This window comes from Mus pahari, chromosome 23 (genome assembly GCF_900095145.1).
Source record: "Mus pahari chromosome 23, PAHARI_EIJ_v1.1, whole genome shotgun sequence".
NCBI lineage: Eukaryota > Metazoa > Chordata > Mammalia > Rodentia > Muridae > Mus > Mus pahari.
Window position 1 is genome coordinate 5869955 of NC_034612.1, and position 14172 is coordinate 5884126.

At 51.6% G+C, this 14172-nt stretch overlaps 1 protein-coding gene across 1 annotated transcript; it reads right to left on the bottom strand.

Moving 5' to 3' along the window:
* Positions 1-2294: 2294 nt before the first annotated feature.
* Positions 2295-13258, bottom strand: Prkab1 (protein kinase AMP-activated non-catalytic subunit beta 1). Its single transcript, XM_021186800.2, has 8 exons — positions 13163-13258; positions 12874-13042; positions 10254-10417; positions 9180-9273; positions 8809-8923; positions 6814-6947; positions 3570-3638; positions 2295-3435 (listed from the first exon to the last, which is right to left on the bottom strand). The coding sequence occupies exons 2-8, from the start codon at positions 13030-13032 to the stop codon at positions 3358-3360; spliced, it is 813 nt and encodes a 270-aa protein (XP_021042459.1). The 5' UTR covers positions 13033-13042; positions 13163-13258; the 3' UTR covers positions 2295-3357.
* Positions 13259-14172: the final 914 nt, after the last annotated feature.

A 14172-nucleotide genomic window follows, 5' to 3' on the forward strand; every position in this document is an offset into this window, starting at 1 on the left:
CCAGCCCCAACTTAACCACTTCTTTTATTTTTTTTTAAAGATTTATTTATTTATTATATGTAAGTACACTGTAGCTATCTTCAGACACTCCAGAAGAGGAAGTCAGATCTTGTTAAGGATGGTTGTGAGCCACCATGTGGTTGCTGGGATTTGAACTCTGCACCTTCGTAAGAGCAGTCGAGTGCTCTTACCCCCTGAGCCATCTCACCAGCCCCAACTTAACCACTTCTTAATCAGCACCTTTTAAAATGATCACAGTGCACACAACTGACCTGAAGTAGTCATACCACAGCAGATGAATGCGAATTGTGCTCATGTTCAAGGACCCGGATTAAACAGAATCTTGTTCTCTAAAATGCTCCAGCCTCCAACATCAGTTCCCTGGGTTTCGAGGATTTCCTAACTTGCTGATGGCTGCCCTGTAGGTTCCTTGTCTGGTGCACCGACTTCCTATTTGTGGCCGCAACCCATTCTTGTTCTGTGGTTCCCAGAGGGAAGGGAGTCTTGGGTGCCAGCTTGCCTAGTCCGGCCTTTCATTTTTCAGAGAGAGGACATTCCCTAGAAGGCACGTGGTTTACACCCAGCCCTGATCTACGTCTGGTATGGGACTCCAAGGCTGACAATGTCAATCAGGTGACCTAGTCTTAGAGCACTAACTACTTCCCTAGAAGTCCTAGGATCCTCCAGATTCAGTGAGTTTCTGTGAGGTGCTGTGATTGGTCAGGTTCACTGCCTAGAGAGTTACACAGGAAGCACTCCTGTCCACTCTTCTAACCCACCTAAACTAAAAATGTTTTCCACCGGGGCAGTGGTAGTGCTATGCCTTTAATCCCAGCACTTGGGAAGCAGAGGCAGGCAGATTTCTGAGTTCGTGGCCAGCCTGGTCTACAGAGTGAGTTCTAGGACAGCCCGGGCTACACAGAGTAACCCTGTCTCGGGAAAACCAGAAATAAAGTTTTTGCTAAGAATTTGTATTTTTTTATTCCCCAAATGAGTGATATAGTTAACTATTTGCATAAATATACACTGTATCAAGCACAGAGGAAGATTATGTAGCCTATCGATGAATATTTTATCTCCAACTCTGGAGATTTTCATAATGGGGACAGGATACCGAGGAAAACAGTTGCCTGAGGATACCAAGGAACCACTGTATCGATCCTGCATTACCATTACTTCTTAATAATTTTCAGGTCCTACCTTTGACTCTATAAATGTGCTTAAGTTTCCAGAGGGAGGAAATATATCTTTACTGAAAACCAATTTGAGTTAAGTATCCATTAATCATGGACCCAGTCTTTGTCTATAGACAGAATGCTAACAGGGCAAGCATGACTTTGGTCACAGCCGAATGTAGCTGCTTCTTTTCTATTCCTTTGAGGTAATTTACTCCACTGCCTTTAGCTCCTGGGTCTGGGATCTCTCCTGCACCACAGAGGACATCCTCTTGCTTGGGGAAAGTGAGACTTTTCTAAATATGCACACAGAGTTCACACGTTCTCATTTTTTTTTTGGGGGGGGGGGTGCTGGTGTCCACCACTCTACCAATCATCTCCCTTAGGAGTCACCCATGATCCTGGGGCGCTCGCTCCCACAGGGTATACGCTTAACTAGTTTGTACATGGTATTATTCTTAGTTGGGTGTTTCAGCCCCTTGTGGGTAGAGCTCAATTTCTTTTTTTTTTTCTAAATGTTTCTGTTTTATGTGCATTGGCGTTTTGCCTGCCTGCATATCTGTGCGAAGGTGTGAGATCTTGGAGTTACAGTTAAGGAGCTGCCATGTGGACGCTGGGACTTGAACCCAGGATCTCTAGTCGTCACCACTGAGCCACCTCTCCAGCCCCAGCAGGGGACACAGAATGGCCAGATGTCCTGATCTTTCTCCCCCCCTTTTTCTCTTGAAGCGGGATCTCTCACTGAATCCCAATCCCATGTCTTAACTAGACTTGTTTGGCCAGTGAGCTCTGATCTGCTTTGATTTTGCCCTGCAGCACTAGGGTTACAAGCACACGGAACTTTGAAGTGGATGCTGGAGGTCTGAACTCAGGTTCTCACACTTGGGTAGTCAGTGCTCTTATCAACCGAGCCATCTCCCTGGGGCCTCAACAACTAGCTAATTCCCATGGGAGGCTTTCCAGTCTCAGAGGCACCCACAGGTATGATGGCAAGATGAGTCTGGTACTGACCCTCAGCCGGTGGCACTCATAGCTGTCTGGTCCACTCACTACAGAGTGCTACAGGAAAGCACCGAATAGATCCACTCTTTAAAAAAAAAAAATGTGTCGAGTCATTACTCCAGTTATTTTTAACAAAGCTTTATTGAAACTTGTACATCAAGATGACAGCAAGTCAGGGTTTTGAAAACAGTAACAAAAAGGTGCCCAAAACTCAGGTTTAACCAAATACTGGATACCACGGAGCTTGTGCCTGCCTCTGTTGACAGGTGACAGGACCCTGTCCCAATGGGCACAGCTGTGACGTCACCATGGAAACCAAACCAGAGTATAAGATAGGTTCATTCCTGCTAACCCTGCTGGAAACCCAGCAGCACATTGTTGGGTTCTGAGCCCCTCTTTAGAACAAGCAACAGCAAACACCATGATACTCACTGCTCACTAGAGACTTGGGTCCCCAGCTGAGGAGCACGTGCTGGAACTAAAAGGAAGGTGGGTGCTTTGACCAGGTTGTCATGGTAACGTGGCCAACATTGCAATTGAAATCCGTGGTGGTTGGCCCTCAGGATCATCCGGCTTAATGGAGAAATGGCAGTGGGGTTTGAAGTCTGTTTTGAGAACGATTATTGCTGAATGTAGTCACATGATCTATAGTCTCATCCCGGTGACTTATTGCCTTAAGTAGGAGTGGACAGCCAGCCACTCTGGTTAAAAAAAGGTCTTAGTGCACAGAGTGTCGGGAAACGATTGCACAGCTGCATCTGGAAATCAGACACTGAATTCCCATAGGATCTACAATCTACTGCTTTGATTCGGAAGGACAGGCAAGACCCAACACTGCTTTCTTCCCAGCCAGGCTTCAGCAGGGACAGGCCAGTGGCCTCACGGATGAAAACGATGAGGACTTCTGTGTGGCTTCCATCCCTGCTCCCCAGGTTCAGGTCTGGCTGGAGACATCTCTGGCCAGTGGAGGGGATGCTGCTTAGAGCACAAAGCCTCGTGCACTGCGGTGCTGGGGCTGCAGGCGGCCGTGCCATCCCTATTTCTGGCTGTGCCTGGACAAACCTTCAAGGAGGACTGGGGTGGGTGAGATGTCCCAGAGTGAGTGAGGATGCGCATGCACACGGAGGGAGAGCCCAGCGCCGCCTGCTGTCCCTGTGGTCCATGGCTGCCTCTCATCTTCTCATATAGGCTTGTAGAGCAGGGTGGTGACATACTTTTTCTTGTACCGGTGCGTTGCGCTAAGCACCATCACTCCATCCTAAGAGGGTGGAAAGGACCAGAGTCAGGGGCTCAGACTTGAGAGAACAGGAGACTCACTACACGGTCACTGCAAACTCAGCTCCTGGGCCGGCCTCCAGAGCACGGGCTCAGAGGCAGGACAGCCTTCCTTACCTTGATGGAGAGGGCGTAGAGGTGGTTCAGCATGACGTGGTTAGGCTCCGGAAGCAGCGCCGGGTCACACTGAGGGACAAAGGGAGACCTGAGTAAGTAGGATTCGGAAGTCAAAATGGTCCCTGCCCCCTATTTCATGGCCTGGTCGGGGTAGCCAAGGAGAGGAGCCAGGCTCTGCGGTTGACCTGTCTTCCCAAGCCGGGCAGTGTGAGTTGTGGAGATGACCAGAGAAAGGGATCCTCGTGCCAGCCAGATGCTACGGAGGGCACTTCCGGTAAGTTTTCTCACGGACCTTTAAGGCAGGCCCTACCCCATCCCATTCTCTTACAGAGGGGAGGCAGAAGACCAGAGACCCACTGGAAATGCTTTCCTGGAACACAAGACCCACTGTGTGCCCCATGCCCCCGAGAAGTGGATGGTAAGCCAGGTCTCAACAGTTAGATGATGAAGGGTGTCGCAGCAGGCGACTCTGTAAGTGGACAAGTGAACACCTCACCACACACCTTTCTACCTCACTCCCATGGGTGTGTGTGTGTGTGCAGGCTACCAATCAGGTAGCTTGAGGTCCCTGCCTCAAGGGAAGGACAGGTTCCTATCACTTAATACTCTGGGAATTCAGTCCTGAAGTGACTTCAAGATCTCACATCTGCTAACGGGACTCAGAGGCCGCAGGGTGGCGGGAAACCAAGAGCTTTGACGTGGTGTGACCAGGCCTTCCATGAAGCTGGACGGCCTTCGCCCACCATGCACAGGCATCCTGAGGGCTCTGAGCAGTGGCCTGGGGAGTGGCCACCCACATCCCACAGAGCCCTGCAGTGGTTACGTTTGAGTCTGGGAAAATCTGCTGGGAACAAACAACCCATGCACACTGGAGCACATGAAGAGAAGTGGAGTGGGAGGAGCCAGGTCCTAGTCCAGCGCTGCCCCAGCAGGGCCTCCCGCTGCCCCAGCAGAGCCTCCTGGCATGTACAGGTCTGGCTGCGAGGCTAACGGTGAGCCCTTGCGGGGCAGGCAGAGCGGGATGGCTGCTGATGAGAGAACAAGGAAAGGCTCTATGTGCCTCAGCTGCATGCAGCTTCTACCAACTGCTGCCGGGATCATTAAAAAAAACAAACAAAAAAACCAAAAAAAACCAATACAGTTTCCATCCGTCACTTTTAAAGCTGTCTAATATATGGATCATACCATGTTTGGGACATGCAAGTTCTGAGGAATGGCTACATCAGATCTCTAACATATTCACCCTTTTTTGTGTGTGGTTAAAAAAACCACTTAAAATCTACTTTGTGCTGTTAGTGAGCAAAGAGATCAGTACGTCTAAGGAAAGCATTATGGATGATGTCTAAAGTTAGACACAGAGGTACCATATGGCCGGGCGTGGAGGCGCACGCCTTTAATCCCAGCACTCGGGAGGCAGAGGCAGGCGGATTTCTGAGTTCGAGGCCAGCCTGGTCTACAGAGTGAGTTCCAGGACAGCCAGGGCTACACAGAGAAACCCTGTTTCGAAAAACCAAAGGAAAAACAAACAAACAAAAGAGGTACCGTATGATGCAGCCACCCAGCCCATGCATCAGTGTGCACACACATGTGCGTGTGTGCGTGCATGCATGTGCGTGTCCAAGGGAAACAGAACCTGGATGCTGAACAGGCATTGATTCTCCCACGTTCATTGCAAAACTATTCTGCAATACTAAGACGGAACAAGCAGCGGATTTACATATGGGTGTGCATATGGCACTGTGGAGCCCCGCAGCAACAGTCCCTGAGGGACACTGCAGGGGACACAGGAGGTGGCATCTACTGTGTATAACTACAGATGCAGTAAGACCCCTCCTTCAAACTCCTGCTTCCCCCGATCCCCCGTAGGATGGACTAGAACCTGGGACTGTGGGTCCAAATATACCCTTTCTCTTTAAATTGCTTGTCAAAAATTTTTATCACAGCAACAGGAAAAGAAATTACAACAGTGGGTGGCTTGGCCTTAAAAAGGAAGTAAATTCTGTCACTTGCAACATGGTGGATGGACTGTGGACATAAATAAGCCAGCCACAGGGAGACACATGCAACATCTTTAAAAGCAGGCTAGGAGAACTGGATGGTAATTCTGGGAAAGACAGGGGTCAAAAGCCATAAGATGTCTGCTGGGCGGCGGCAGAGACAACTGTGAGAGGAGCTACGGCCCGAGAACAGGCTGACCACGGTCATTCACAAGATGGCAGATTTCCCAAAGCCTCTAACACACGGACTCTGAGCACTGCCTGGGGATGCCAGTCAACGTATCTGCTCCAGGCTCTTCACTGTGAAGATGAAATAAGACTACTTGGAGAGCACTTTCCTAACTGGAGACAAGATCTGTAAGAGCCGAGGCTGCCTCTGACAGTGAGGTGCAGATACAGTCCTTCTGAATCCATGTTCTACCTCTCCCTCGTCATGCCTCCCTTTGTGTGTGTGTGTGTGTGTGTGTGTGTGTGTGTGCGTGTGAGGGGGGTGCCTTCCTAGCTAAGGAGATACTGAGTGGCTTCCAACCTCTGAACTTTTGTACAAGAGCTAGGGGCAGTCTCTGAATCTTTAGGGACAGCGGTTGAGGGTCCTTGCAGTTCTTCACTGGCTACCTGTTTGAGGTGTTACCAATGCGCACTGGACACGTGGTTCAGCCAGTGGGGTCTGAAGCTGACTGGTCCTCCCCACTGACCTCCTCCTGGATTCACAGGAGTGACCACACCAGCCAGGATCTGTGCTTGGACACAGCACGGAGTGGACCGAGTCTGGTGCCTTAAGGAAGTTTGCTCTGTCTCTAAGCCTCATGTATTGGGAACTTAATCCCCAGTGACTGCTGGGAGATGGGTCCTTAACTGGTGACCAATTAGGTCATGAGGGCAGAGCATGGATTAATGCAGGCACCCTGAGTGGGTCAGTCATCCTGAGGGCATCGCTTGCCCATGCACCTTCTGTCACGGTGGATGTGGTAGAGGAAATGTGTTATAGGGCAGCTGGAATTCTGCCCCAGGAGGGCTGACGTTGCCAAAAGTAATTTAGTGACTAAAACTAGATTCTAAAATGTTAGAGCTGCAAGAGGAATTCCAAGATTTGGCTGACCAGGGTTGTAACAGATGTCAATCTTTCACAAGCAGCCTGCGTCCCTGTCAGGGAGAGACCACAGCAGTCCCCAACAGTGGAAGGCACAGACACTCTCCACTGCCTTAGAAGAAGCGAGCAGAAAGGAACCCTGGATGGGAGTACTCACAGAGATGCCCGTGTCCTTGTTCAAGATGACCTGCAGCAGGTGTGGCGGGAGGATGGGCGGGGCTTTGAACCTCTCTTCTGGTTTAGAGATGTAAGGCTCCTGGTGGTAGGGTCCTGGGGGGGAGCTGGACAGCTCTGTTGGGAGATGGCGACAAGACACTCAGACCGTAGGCTCTGGAGCTGCACTTGATTCATGGTGCCCTCATCTAGCTTTCTGTCCTGGTTTCCTCAATCCAGATTTGTAGTTTCCTCAAAGACATTTGAGCTCAAACAGGGAAAACCAGAGGGGGGGTGAAAAAGCTCAATGCTACCTCGATGTCTGGGCCAGACTAACAGGGAAGCCGACCGTTCCCCCATAGCCTGGCCTCTCTTCAGCAGAATAAGGCTTCCTTCTTACCTCAGGCTGAGTTTGGCTCAACTGCCACAAGTTCTAGGCTTCAAGTGGGGATTAAGTGGCCCAGCCTAAGTTATCAAGTCTCCCAGGCAGAATAAACGAAGTCTAATGAGGTACTGACACACTAAAAAATAACCATAAAGACCAACATGTAAAGGGTCTTTGGCTCTACACTCCTGGGTCTGAGTCTTCACTATATAGGCGCAGTAGAAGCTTCTGGAAGCTCAGTACCTCGCCTCAGAAGCACCTCGAATCCTGACAGCTGGCCAGCTAGGTGATGGCACTGAGCTGTCGTCCGAGTGCCGGGAAGGGTTCTGGCCACCTGACCCCTCCCTAAGCTGGCCCAGGGTTGCTAGCTTTCTCAACATCGATTTCCAGGTCAGGCTCCTTTCACACCTCAGCACAAGAACGGAGAAAAGCATTCAATGCAGAAAGCTGAGCTGTAAGAAATACATACATGGCATTTAAAAAAAAAAAAAAATCAAAGAAGCCATTTGAATGTCTAACAGGAAGTTTAGAGCTCCTCTGGCTCAGCAGCAGGGGGCGGTGCACTTTCTGCCTGCAAATGATCAACCCGACCTTTAGCTGAAGGCTCTGTTGCACAGTGTGAGGTTCCGTGTCAGGAGTGTAAGCACTGCCTCCAGGCTGCACCCTTTGCCTGTCTGAAGTGTGTGAGCGGTCATCCAGGAACGGCCGGCAAGCCCAGTAAAAGAGCAGTAAGAGTTTGGATTTCTAAACCTCGATCCATCCCCTGACCATTAACCACTGCCAGCCAAGCCCACCAGTCAATTACAGCTGTGGCGTCAGAACCGCTAACCGGGAGAGATCCCAGAGACACCGAGGCGCGGGTGGGAAAGCACTCTGTAAACGGACGGCTGGCTACTGCAAAGAGCTTATCTTACCGATTCCCAGAACTGTAGCCCCCACACACAAAGAAGGGAAGCACACCTATCGTCCATCTGGATTCTAACACAACGTTTCTCTCCTGAGCTGTCCCTCCGACCTTCCAGGGATTCTCGTCCTCCCAGACGTGGGCGGAACAAAGGTCACGGAAAGCTCTGTGCTTAGAAGACTCTAGTTTACCGCCGCGACTGAGCAGAACAGGTTTCCAGAAAAGAGCACTGTGTCGCCATGTGGCCTGTTTTCTATGGGGAGCCACTTCTAGTCAAGTGTGAATGGACTGCACCAGTGACAGCCAAGGTCACTGAGGTGTCGTTTATCACCTGTCAGCCTGCAATTCTCCAGGCACCACTGGCAGGACATGAGTTGGCAGTTTCCCTGGCACTGGTTCGTTACTGACCCAACGTGTCCTCTCGGGCCTCTTCAGGCCTGCCTATGGCATAACATCAAGTGTAGCTCTCTTCGAACTGCAGAATACCCCACGAGGCAAGGGCAGCGACTTATGGCTTCTTTGGGGGGGGGGGTTAAACTCCAACAGCCAGGGCCACTGGAATTAGGAAGGAACTGCTGTGGTCCAGAGAGCTACAACTGTCCACCTGGCTGGGCAGCTCTTGCTCAAGTGTGAGAGGCAAGGGAAACAGAGTATGCCCAGGCCACACAGCCCCAGCCTGCACACACGTGGGATAAAGTAACTGTTCATACCAGACACATCGGAGCACTTTTGGGAATCCACCATTAAAGCATCAAATACTTCAAAGTCAGTTTTCTTCACTTGAATGATGTTGTTAACTGTGCCAAGCTGGCTGGTTACTATTGGCTGGGAAGAGACAGACAGGCAGAAATCATAACGTGGAAGGTCTGTGGATTCTTCAGAGGACTAGAATTCCTGGCTGGGAGGGCCTCACCGCCTGGCTAGCGACTCTTGGTCAATTATACCAATGAGCTGGCCACTGGCGCTATCTAACTCAGAGCCACACGCAGGGAAGAGGGACCCGATAGCACGTCACAAGGGAAGTGATGGGTGCTGGTTGTGCAAGTAGGTCCTAGAGGGTCGAGGGCTGCAGGCAGAATACCTCAGAGGGATCGTGGGTCCACTGTCCATCCACGAAGAACTTGTACTGATGCTCTCCTTCCGGGAGGTCCAGGATGGCTACGAAGTTATTCTGGCTACAGGAAGAAAGGAAGTAGTAGTTTAGCTGGGCGGGCTGTCCCCCCGCCCAGACTCCAGGTATAACCAAGAGTTCGGCTGCAGGACGGCAAACATGGCAACCAATTCAGACAAATCTCCGACATGGCCACTAACGGAGCAGCAGGCAAGAGTCCCCAGGAAACACTAGGAACCTAGACTCCTAACACAGGAAGGTCAACACATGGCCATTCACGCCTTTCAAGTCTCCACGCAGAATACCACCGGGCGGGCTGGGTGCCACAGAGGTAGGTAAACACAGGCTGTCGAGCCGTCCCTATTGTCAGTGTGCCATGATAGGGACTGAGCCAGCGTAACAGGGCACACAGACATTCTCCGCAGACCTGTCTAACTACCCTGCCACTCCTGAGGTTGCTGGGGACTTGTGTCGGCCCTGGAAACACAGGGACACTGACAACAGTCGGGCTCAGATCAGCAGGGCACGGCTCTCCCTCTGTTTACCAGAAATTGTCACTGGTAAAGGCGCGGAGACAGAAGTCCACGCCAGGGCTTTTTTTGTTTTACTTTGTTTTTTGGTTTTCCGAGACAGGGTTTCTCTGTATAGCCCTGGCTGTCCTGGAACTCACTCTGTAGACCAGGCTGGCCTCGAACTCAGAAATCCGCCTGCCTCTGCCAACCAAGTGCTGGGATTAAAGGCATGTGCCACCACTGCCTGGTCACACCAGGGTTTTTGATAAAGCGTCTCACTATACCCTTGCTAACAATGTCTTCAACCTTCCAAAAATAACACACAGGAGTCAGTTAGGAGGGACCCGGGAGGTCATCTGGTCCAGGAGTCCCATACCGAAGTGACTGTTCAATGCAGTAATGGGCTTGGATCCACACCCCTAAGGGTCTTAGCCCAGCACTCTCTCCAATGGCCGGGAACAACTTTCTCAGAAGCAATGTATAGCTGAGCGTCAGAGCACAGCACAGAAACATCGTCCGCCGAGATCATTACCTTCTCGTGAGGGGAAGCTTGCTCCAGTTGTTGAAGGACCCGGACAAGTAGACTTCCTTTCCACCCCCTGTCCATCGAAAGACGGTGGGCCGGGCCTGGGTGGGAGCTTTATCATTCACCTCCAGATCATGCTGCCAGGCCAAGAACTCCTCCTTCTCTGGAGCCTAAGAAGCAGAGGCGTTTACTCCGGGTCAGGCAGCCGGCAGCGAGCTCCCCACCCCAGACTGTTAACCTAAGAGGACAGCAGAGTCTAATCAGGCAGCTCTGCTTGTGTGTGTGGCACGCGACTTGTGTCTGTTTCCCCTGCCTGCCGATGGAGATAATAAAAACAACCAACAGCTGCTGAGACAGTCTGAGACAGTCCGACACGTGCGGTGCTCATGGCTATGAGCTACTCTAACTGCAACCAGACTTAACAAACTCTGGAGAAAGCTACAAGGCCTACTCGGGAGAAGACCGCCTTGAGTCCAAGGTGAGTTCAATACGCTCCATTTCCCTCATTAAGCAAGACTTCCGAATATGTAAGAATTTACCAGGGATGGTCTCAGAGCAGTGAAAATGGACACAATCAGATGGTAAGGGGTACTGAGGAGAACCAGATACATAAAGCAGACTGGTCCCTTCCTTATAGCAAAGGGCAATAACCAGAGGAACTTACAGCCAGAGACAAAGAAACACACCCAACCCTAGGGTGAGACAGTTAGATAAGCATCATTTCTGCTCTTCAGTCCAAGGCTAAGCCAAACCCTGGACTTCTAGGGTGGGAAAAGCCCTGAAGGAGGCCCAGGAGGCTTCTGTGACCTCCACTCCAGATACTGATCTGCTATTATCTAAAAGAGGCCAGCAAGTCTCTGAATCATATAGATTGGGATCTGAATCATATAAATCAGATAACATGCTGGGATTGCTTGAGAGCAGTGGCTCTCACCCTTCCTAACGCTGCGCCCCTTTAATACAGTCCCCTATGTTGTGGTGACCCCCAACCATAAGACGATTCGGTTGCAACTGGAACTTTGCTACGGTCATACAAATGTCTGACATGCAGGGCATATGGTGCCGACCCCTGGGAAAGGTCTGTTCGATGCCGAGAGGGTGGCGGCCCATGGGGTGAGAGCCACTGCTTTAGAAGACCTGGGGTAACCGGGGAGAACCTCTGACTCGATCCATCAATCACTACTGATGAAAAGAGAAAGGATGTCGGCTAAGTCCGTCCTCTCTGACCCCAAAGAGAAGAGCACCACCCCGCCCATTTCTTTTTAAAAAGAAAAGTAAGTTTACTCAGCTGGCCGCAATGAGAGCAGAGGACACGGCCAATATACTCAGGCTACCACACAAATACCTTTTACTTCCTCTTAAACAGCCTTGGGCCAAAATGACGTCTAGGGGTGGGGACCATCTCCACCACAAAAAAAAAAAACGTGCTAAAGATCACTGTACACACCTTTCCCCTAAAGCAACAAGCTCAGAAAACAAGCTCTGGTCACAACTGCCATAAAAGCAGGCTTGGTATAGCCCGGGCTGTCCTGGAGCTCACTCTGTAGACCAGGCTGGCCTCGAACTCAGAAATCCGCCTGCTTCTGCCTCACAAGTGCTGGGACCAAGCCTCGGCCAAAGCAGGTTCTTTTAAAGTCAGACCCAAAATTAAGATCTGGAGAACAAGTAACGTGGGTTTACGCAGCCCAATCAGGGGGTGGGGGAGTAAAAGTGGAGCCAGCGGTCCAGGCAATTAGCCTGTTTAAGTAGTGGGGATTAGTAGGCAACAGGCCAGGTAACAGAGACCAAGCTGGTCAACGCCAACGTTCCTGAATGCAGTTTATTCTGTGCAATTTAGCTTTTTGTCTCCTAGAATCACCGAATGCCCTTGGACTCGGGCCCTGTAGCCGGAAGCACTGGGCCACCTCAATGTGGTTTTAAGAGAATGTGGCTCAGGCAGGAACTTTCAGCTTGGCCTGCAAAAAATCTGTTTGCTCTGGTCTGCTTAAAGTCCAAGGCATTATTTCAGTCAGGCGGGAGAGAAGGGGGGGGGGGTAATTAGCTGCTGGCTGGGGTTCAGAGTGACTCTCTCTCTTGGTCACTGACCTCCTCCAGCGGAACTGCCGGAGGATCTAAAATAAAGTGTGCAGGGTACGAGGAAACTGTCAGAACTAAACACCTCGGGCAGTCAGCTTAACGTACGTGCTCCCGTTTTACCGCCAAAAAACCGAACACTAGCACTCCCAACTCAACTACTGCAAAAGCCGGTCGACCTGACGTTGAGAGGAAGAAAAAAAAAAAAGTGTCATGAAGCCGCGCAATCAATTACACCTAAGAGAAAAGTCGACACGGGTGCTCAATTACAGTTTAGCTCGACTCTTAATTAATTAAGGATCTCAAACTCGGTCCCAGAGCTGCTTTCTTCTTAATGATGTTCAACCAAGCCCTGGGTGACTCTCCTCCCATTGGTAATTAGGCACAGGTTCCCCGGACAGCAAAGAGGGCTGTGACAGGGCCAGCTCTCCCCTGCCCCCAGTCCCCACCCCACCCCACTCCGAGGTGTGACGCTGGCAATGTGGCGGGAACCACAGCAAAGGGGGACCCTCCCCGTGAGTCAAGACGGCTCCGACGCCCCTCGACTCAGCACCTTGATCTCCTCCGAGTGGAAGATGTCGGCGTCTTCGGGGCTGTCCATGAGGATCTTGGGCCTGTCCCCATCCTTGGTGCCCCCGGAGCTGTCCCTCCGCGGCGTCTTGTGGCCCGCCTGCCGCTCCAGCGCGGCGCGCTCGCTGCTCGTGTTGCCCATGGCTGGGGATCTGCAGGGACAAGGAAGCGGGGAAGGCCGGGCCGGATCCCCCGGGGATCGTGGGTCACGCCCCCTCGGACCGCGCGCTCGCCCGATCGCTCGCTCGCCCACCTACCGAGTCCCGCTTTACCTGGCTCGGGCGACCGCGACCTGGAACTCCGAGCAGAGCCAGAGCGTAACCTGACACTCCTCCCGCAACTCCCCTCCACCCCTTAGCCACTTCCGCTTCCGGCCCGGCCCCCGCGAAGGAAGGAAGGGTGGTCACCGGGGACCGAGCGCTCTCGGGGCTAGCGTGACATCAATTCCGTTTCCGCCTCGTCCCCGCCGCCGCTCAGCTCTGCGCGCAGCCGCCGCGGGTCGTTCGGGGCCGCCACCAGGTCGAGCTTCGTGGCGGCCAGCGGGAGGCGCGAGCATGCGAGGATGCTATGGATGGCGCCGCCCACCTCACTCCCAAGTTGGTTACTCGCCATGAAGGGCAAATCGAATTGCGAATTACCAAACGCGAAACCCACGGCGGCTTGGAGCGAGCGCTTGCTCTTGCAGAGTACCCGGGTTCGGGTCCGGGCCCTTCCATGGTGGCGCACAACTGTTTGCAGGGGATCCCGGCGCCCAAAGGCGGTGCACACGTATACAGACGGGCAGAGCACTCATACAGACTCCTGTAATAAAATGTTCTCAGCTTCACAATCAGCCCTTTAAAAAAATTGTCTTGTAGGGTTTTTTAGTTGTTTGTTTTTTTTAATTTTTGTTTTGTTTTGGTTTGGTTTTTCGAGACAGGGTTTCTCTGTAGTCCTGGCTGTCCTGGAACTCACTCTGTAGACCAGGCTGGCCTCGAACTCAGAAATCTGCCTGCCTCTGCCTCCCGAGAGTGCTGGGATTAAAGGCGTGGCCACCACGCCCGGTGGTTTGTTTTTATGCATTGGATTTTCTAGGGCATGTCTTACATTTTACCCATACATATGTTTTGGGTTTTTTTGTTGTTATCCTGTTTTTGTTTTTGTTTTTGTTTTCGAGTCATGGTTTCTGTGTGTAACAGCTCTGGCTGTCCTGGAACTCATTTTGTAGACCAAGCTAGCCTTGAATTCATAGAGATCTGCCTTCCTCTGCCTCCCGAGTGTTGGGATTAAAGGTGTGCACATC

Excerpts from the sequence above, each read along its gene's own strand:
- Prkab1 (XM_021186800.2), bottom strand. The coding sequence starts at position 13,032 with ATGGGCAACACGAGCAGCGAGCGCGCCGCGCTGGAGCGGCAGGCGGGC. Across the intron at positions 8,924-9,179 it reads GGACCCACGATCCCTCTGAG|CCAATAGTAACCAGCCAGCT; the intron begins GTATTCTGCCTG and ends GTCTCTTCCCAG. Across the intron at positions 6,948-8,808 it reads AAAGTGCTCCGATGTGTCTG|AGCTGTCCAGCTCCCCCCCA; the intron begins GTATGAACAGTT and ends ATCTCCCAACAG.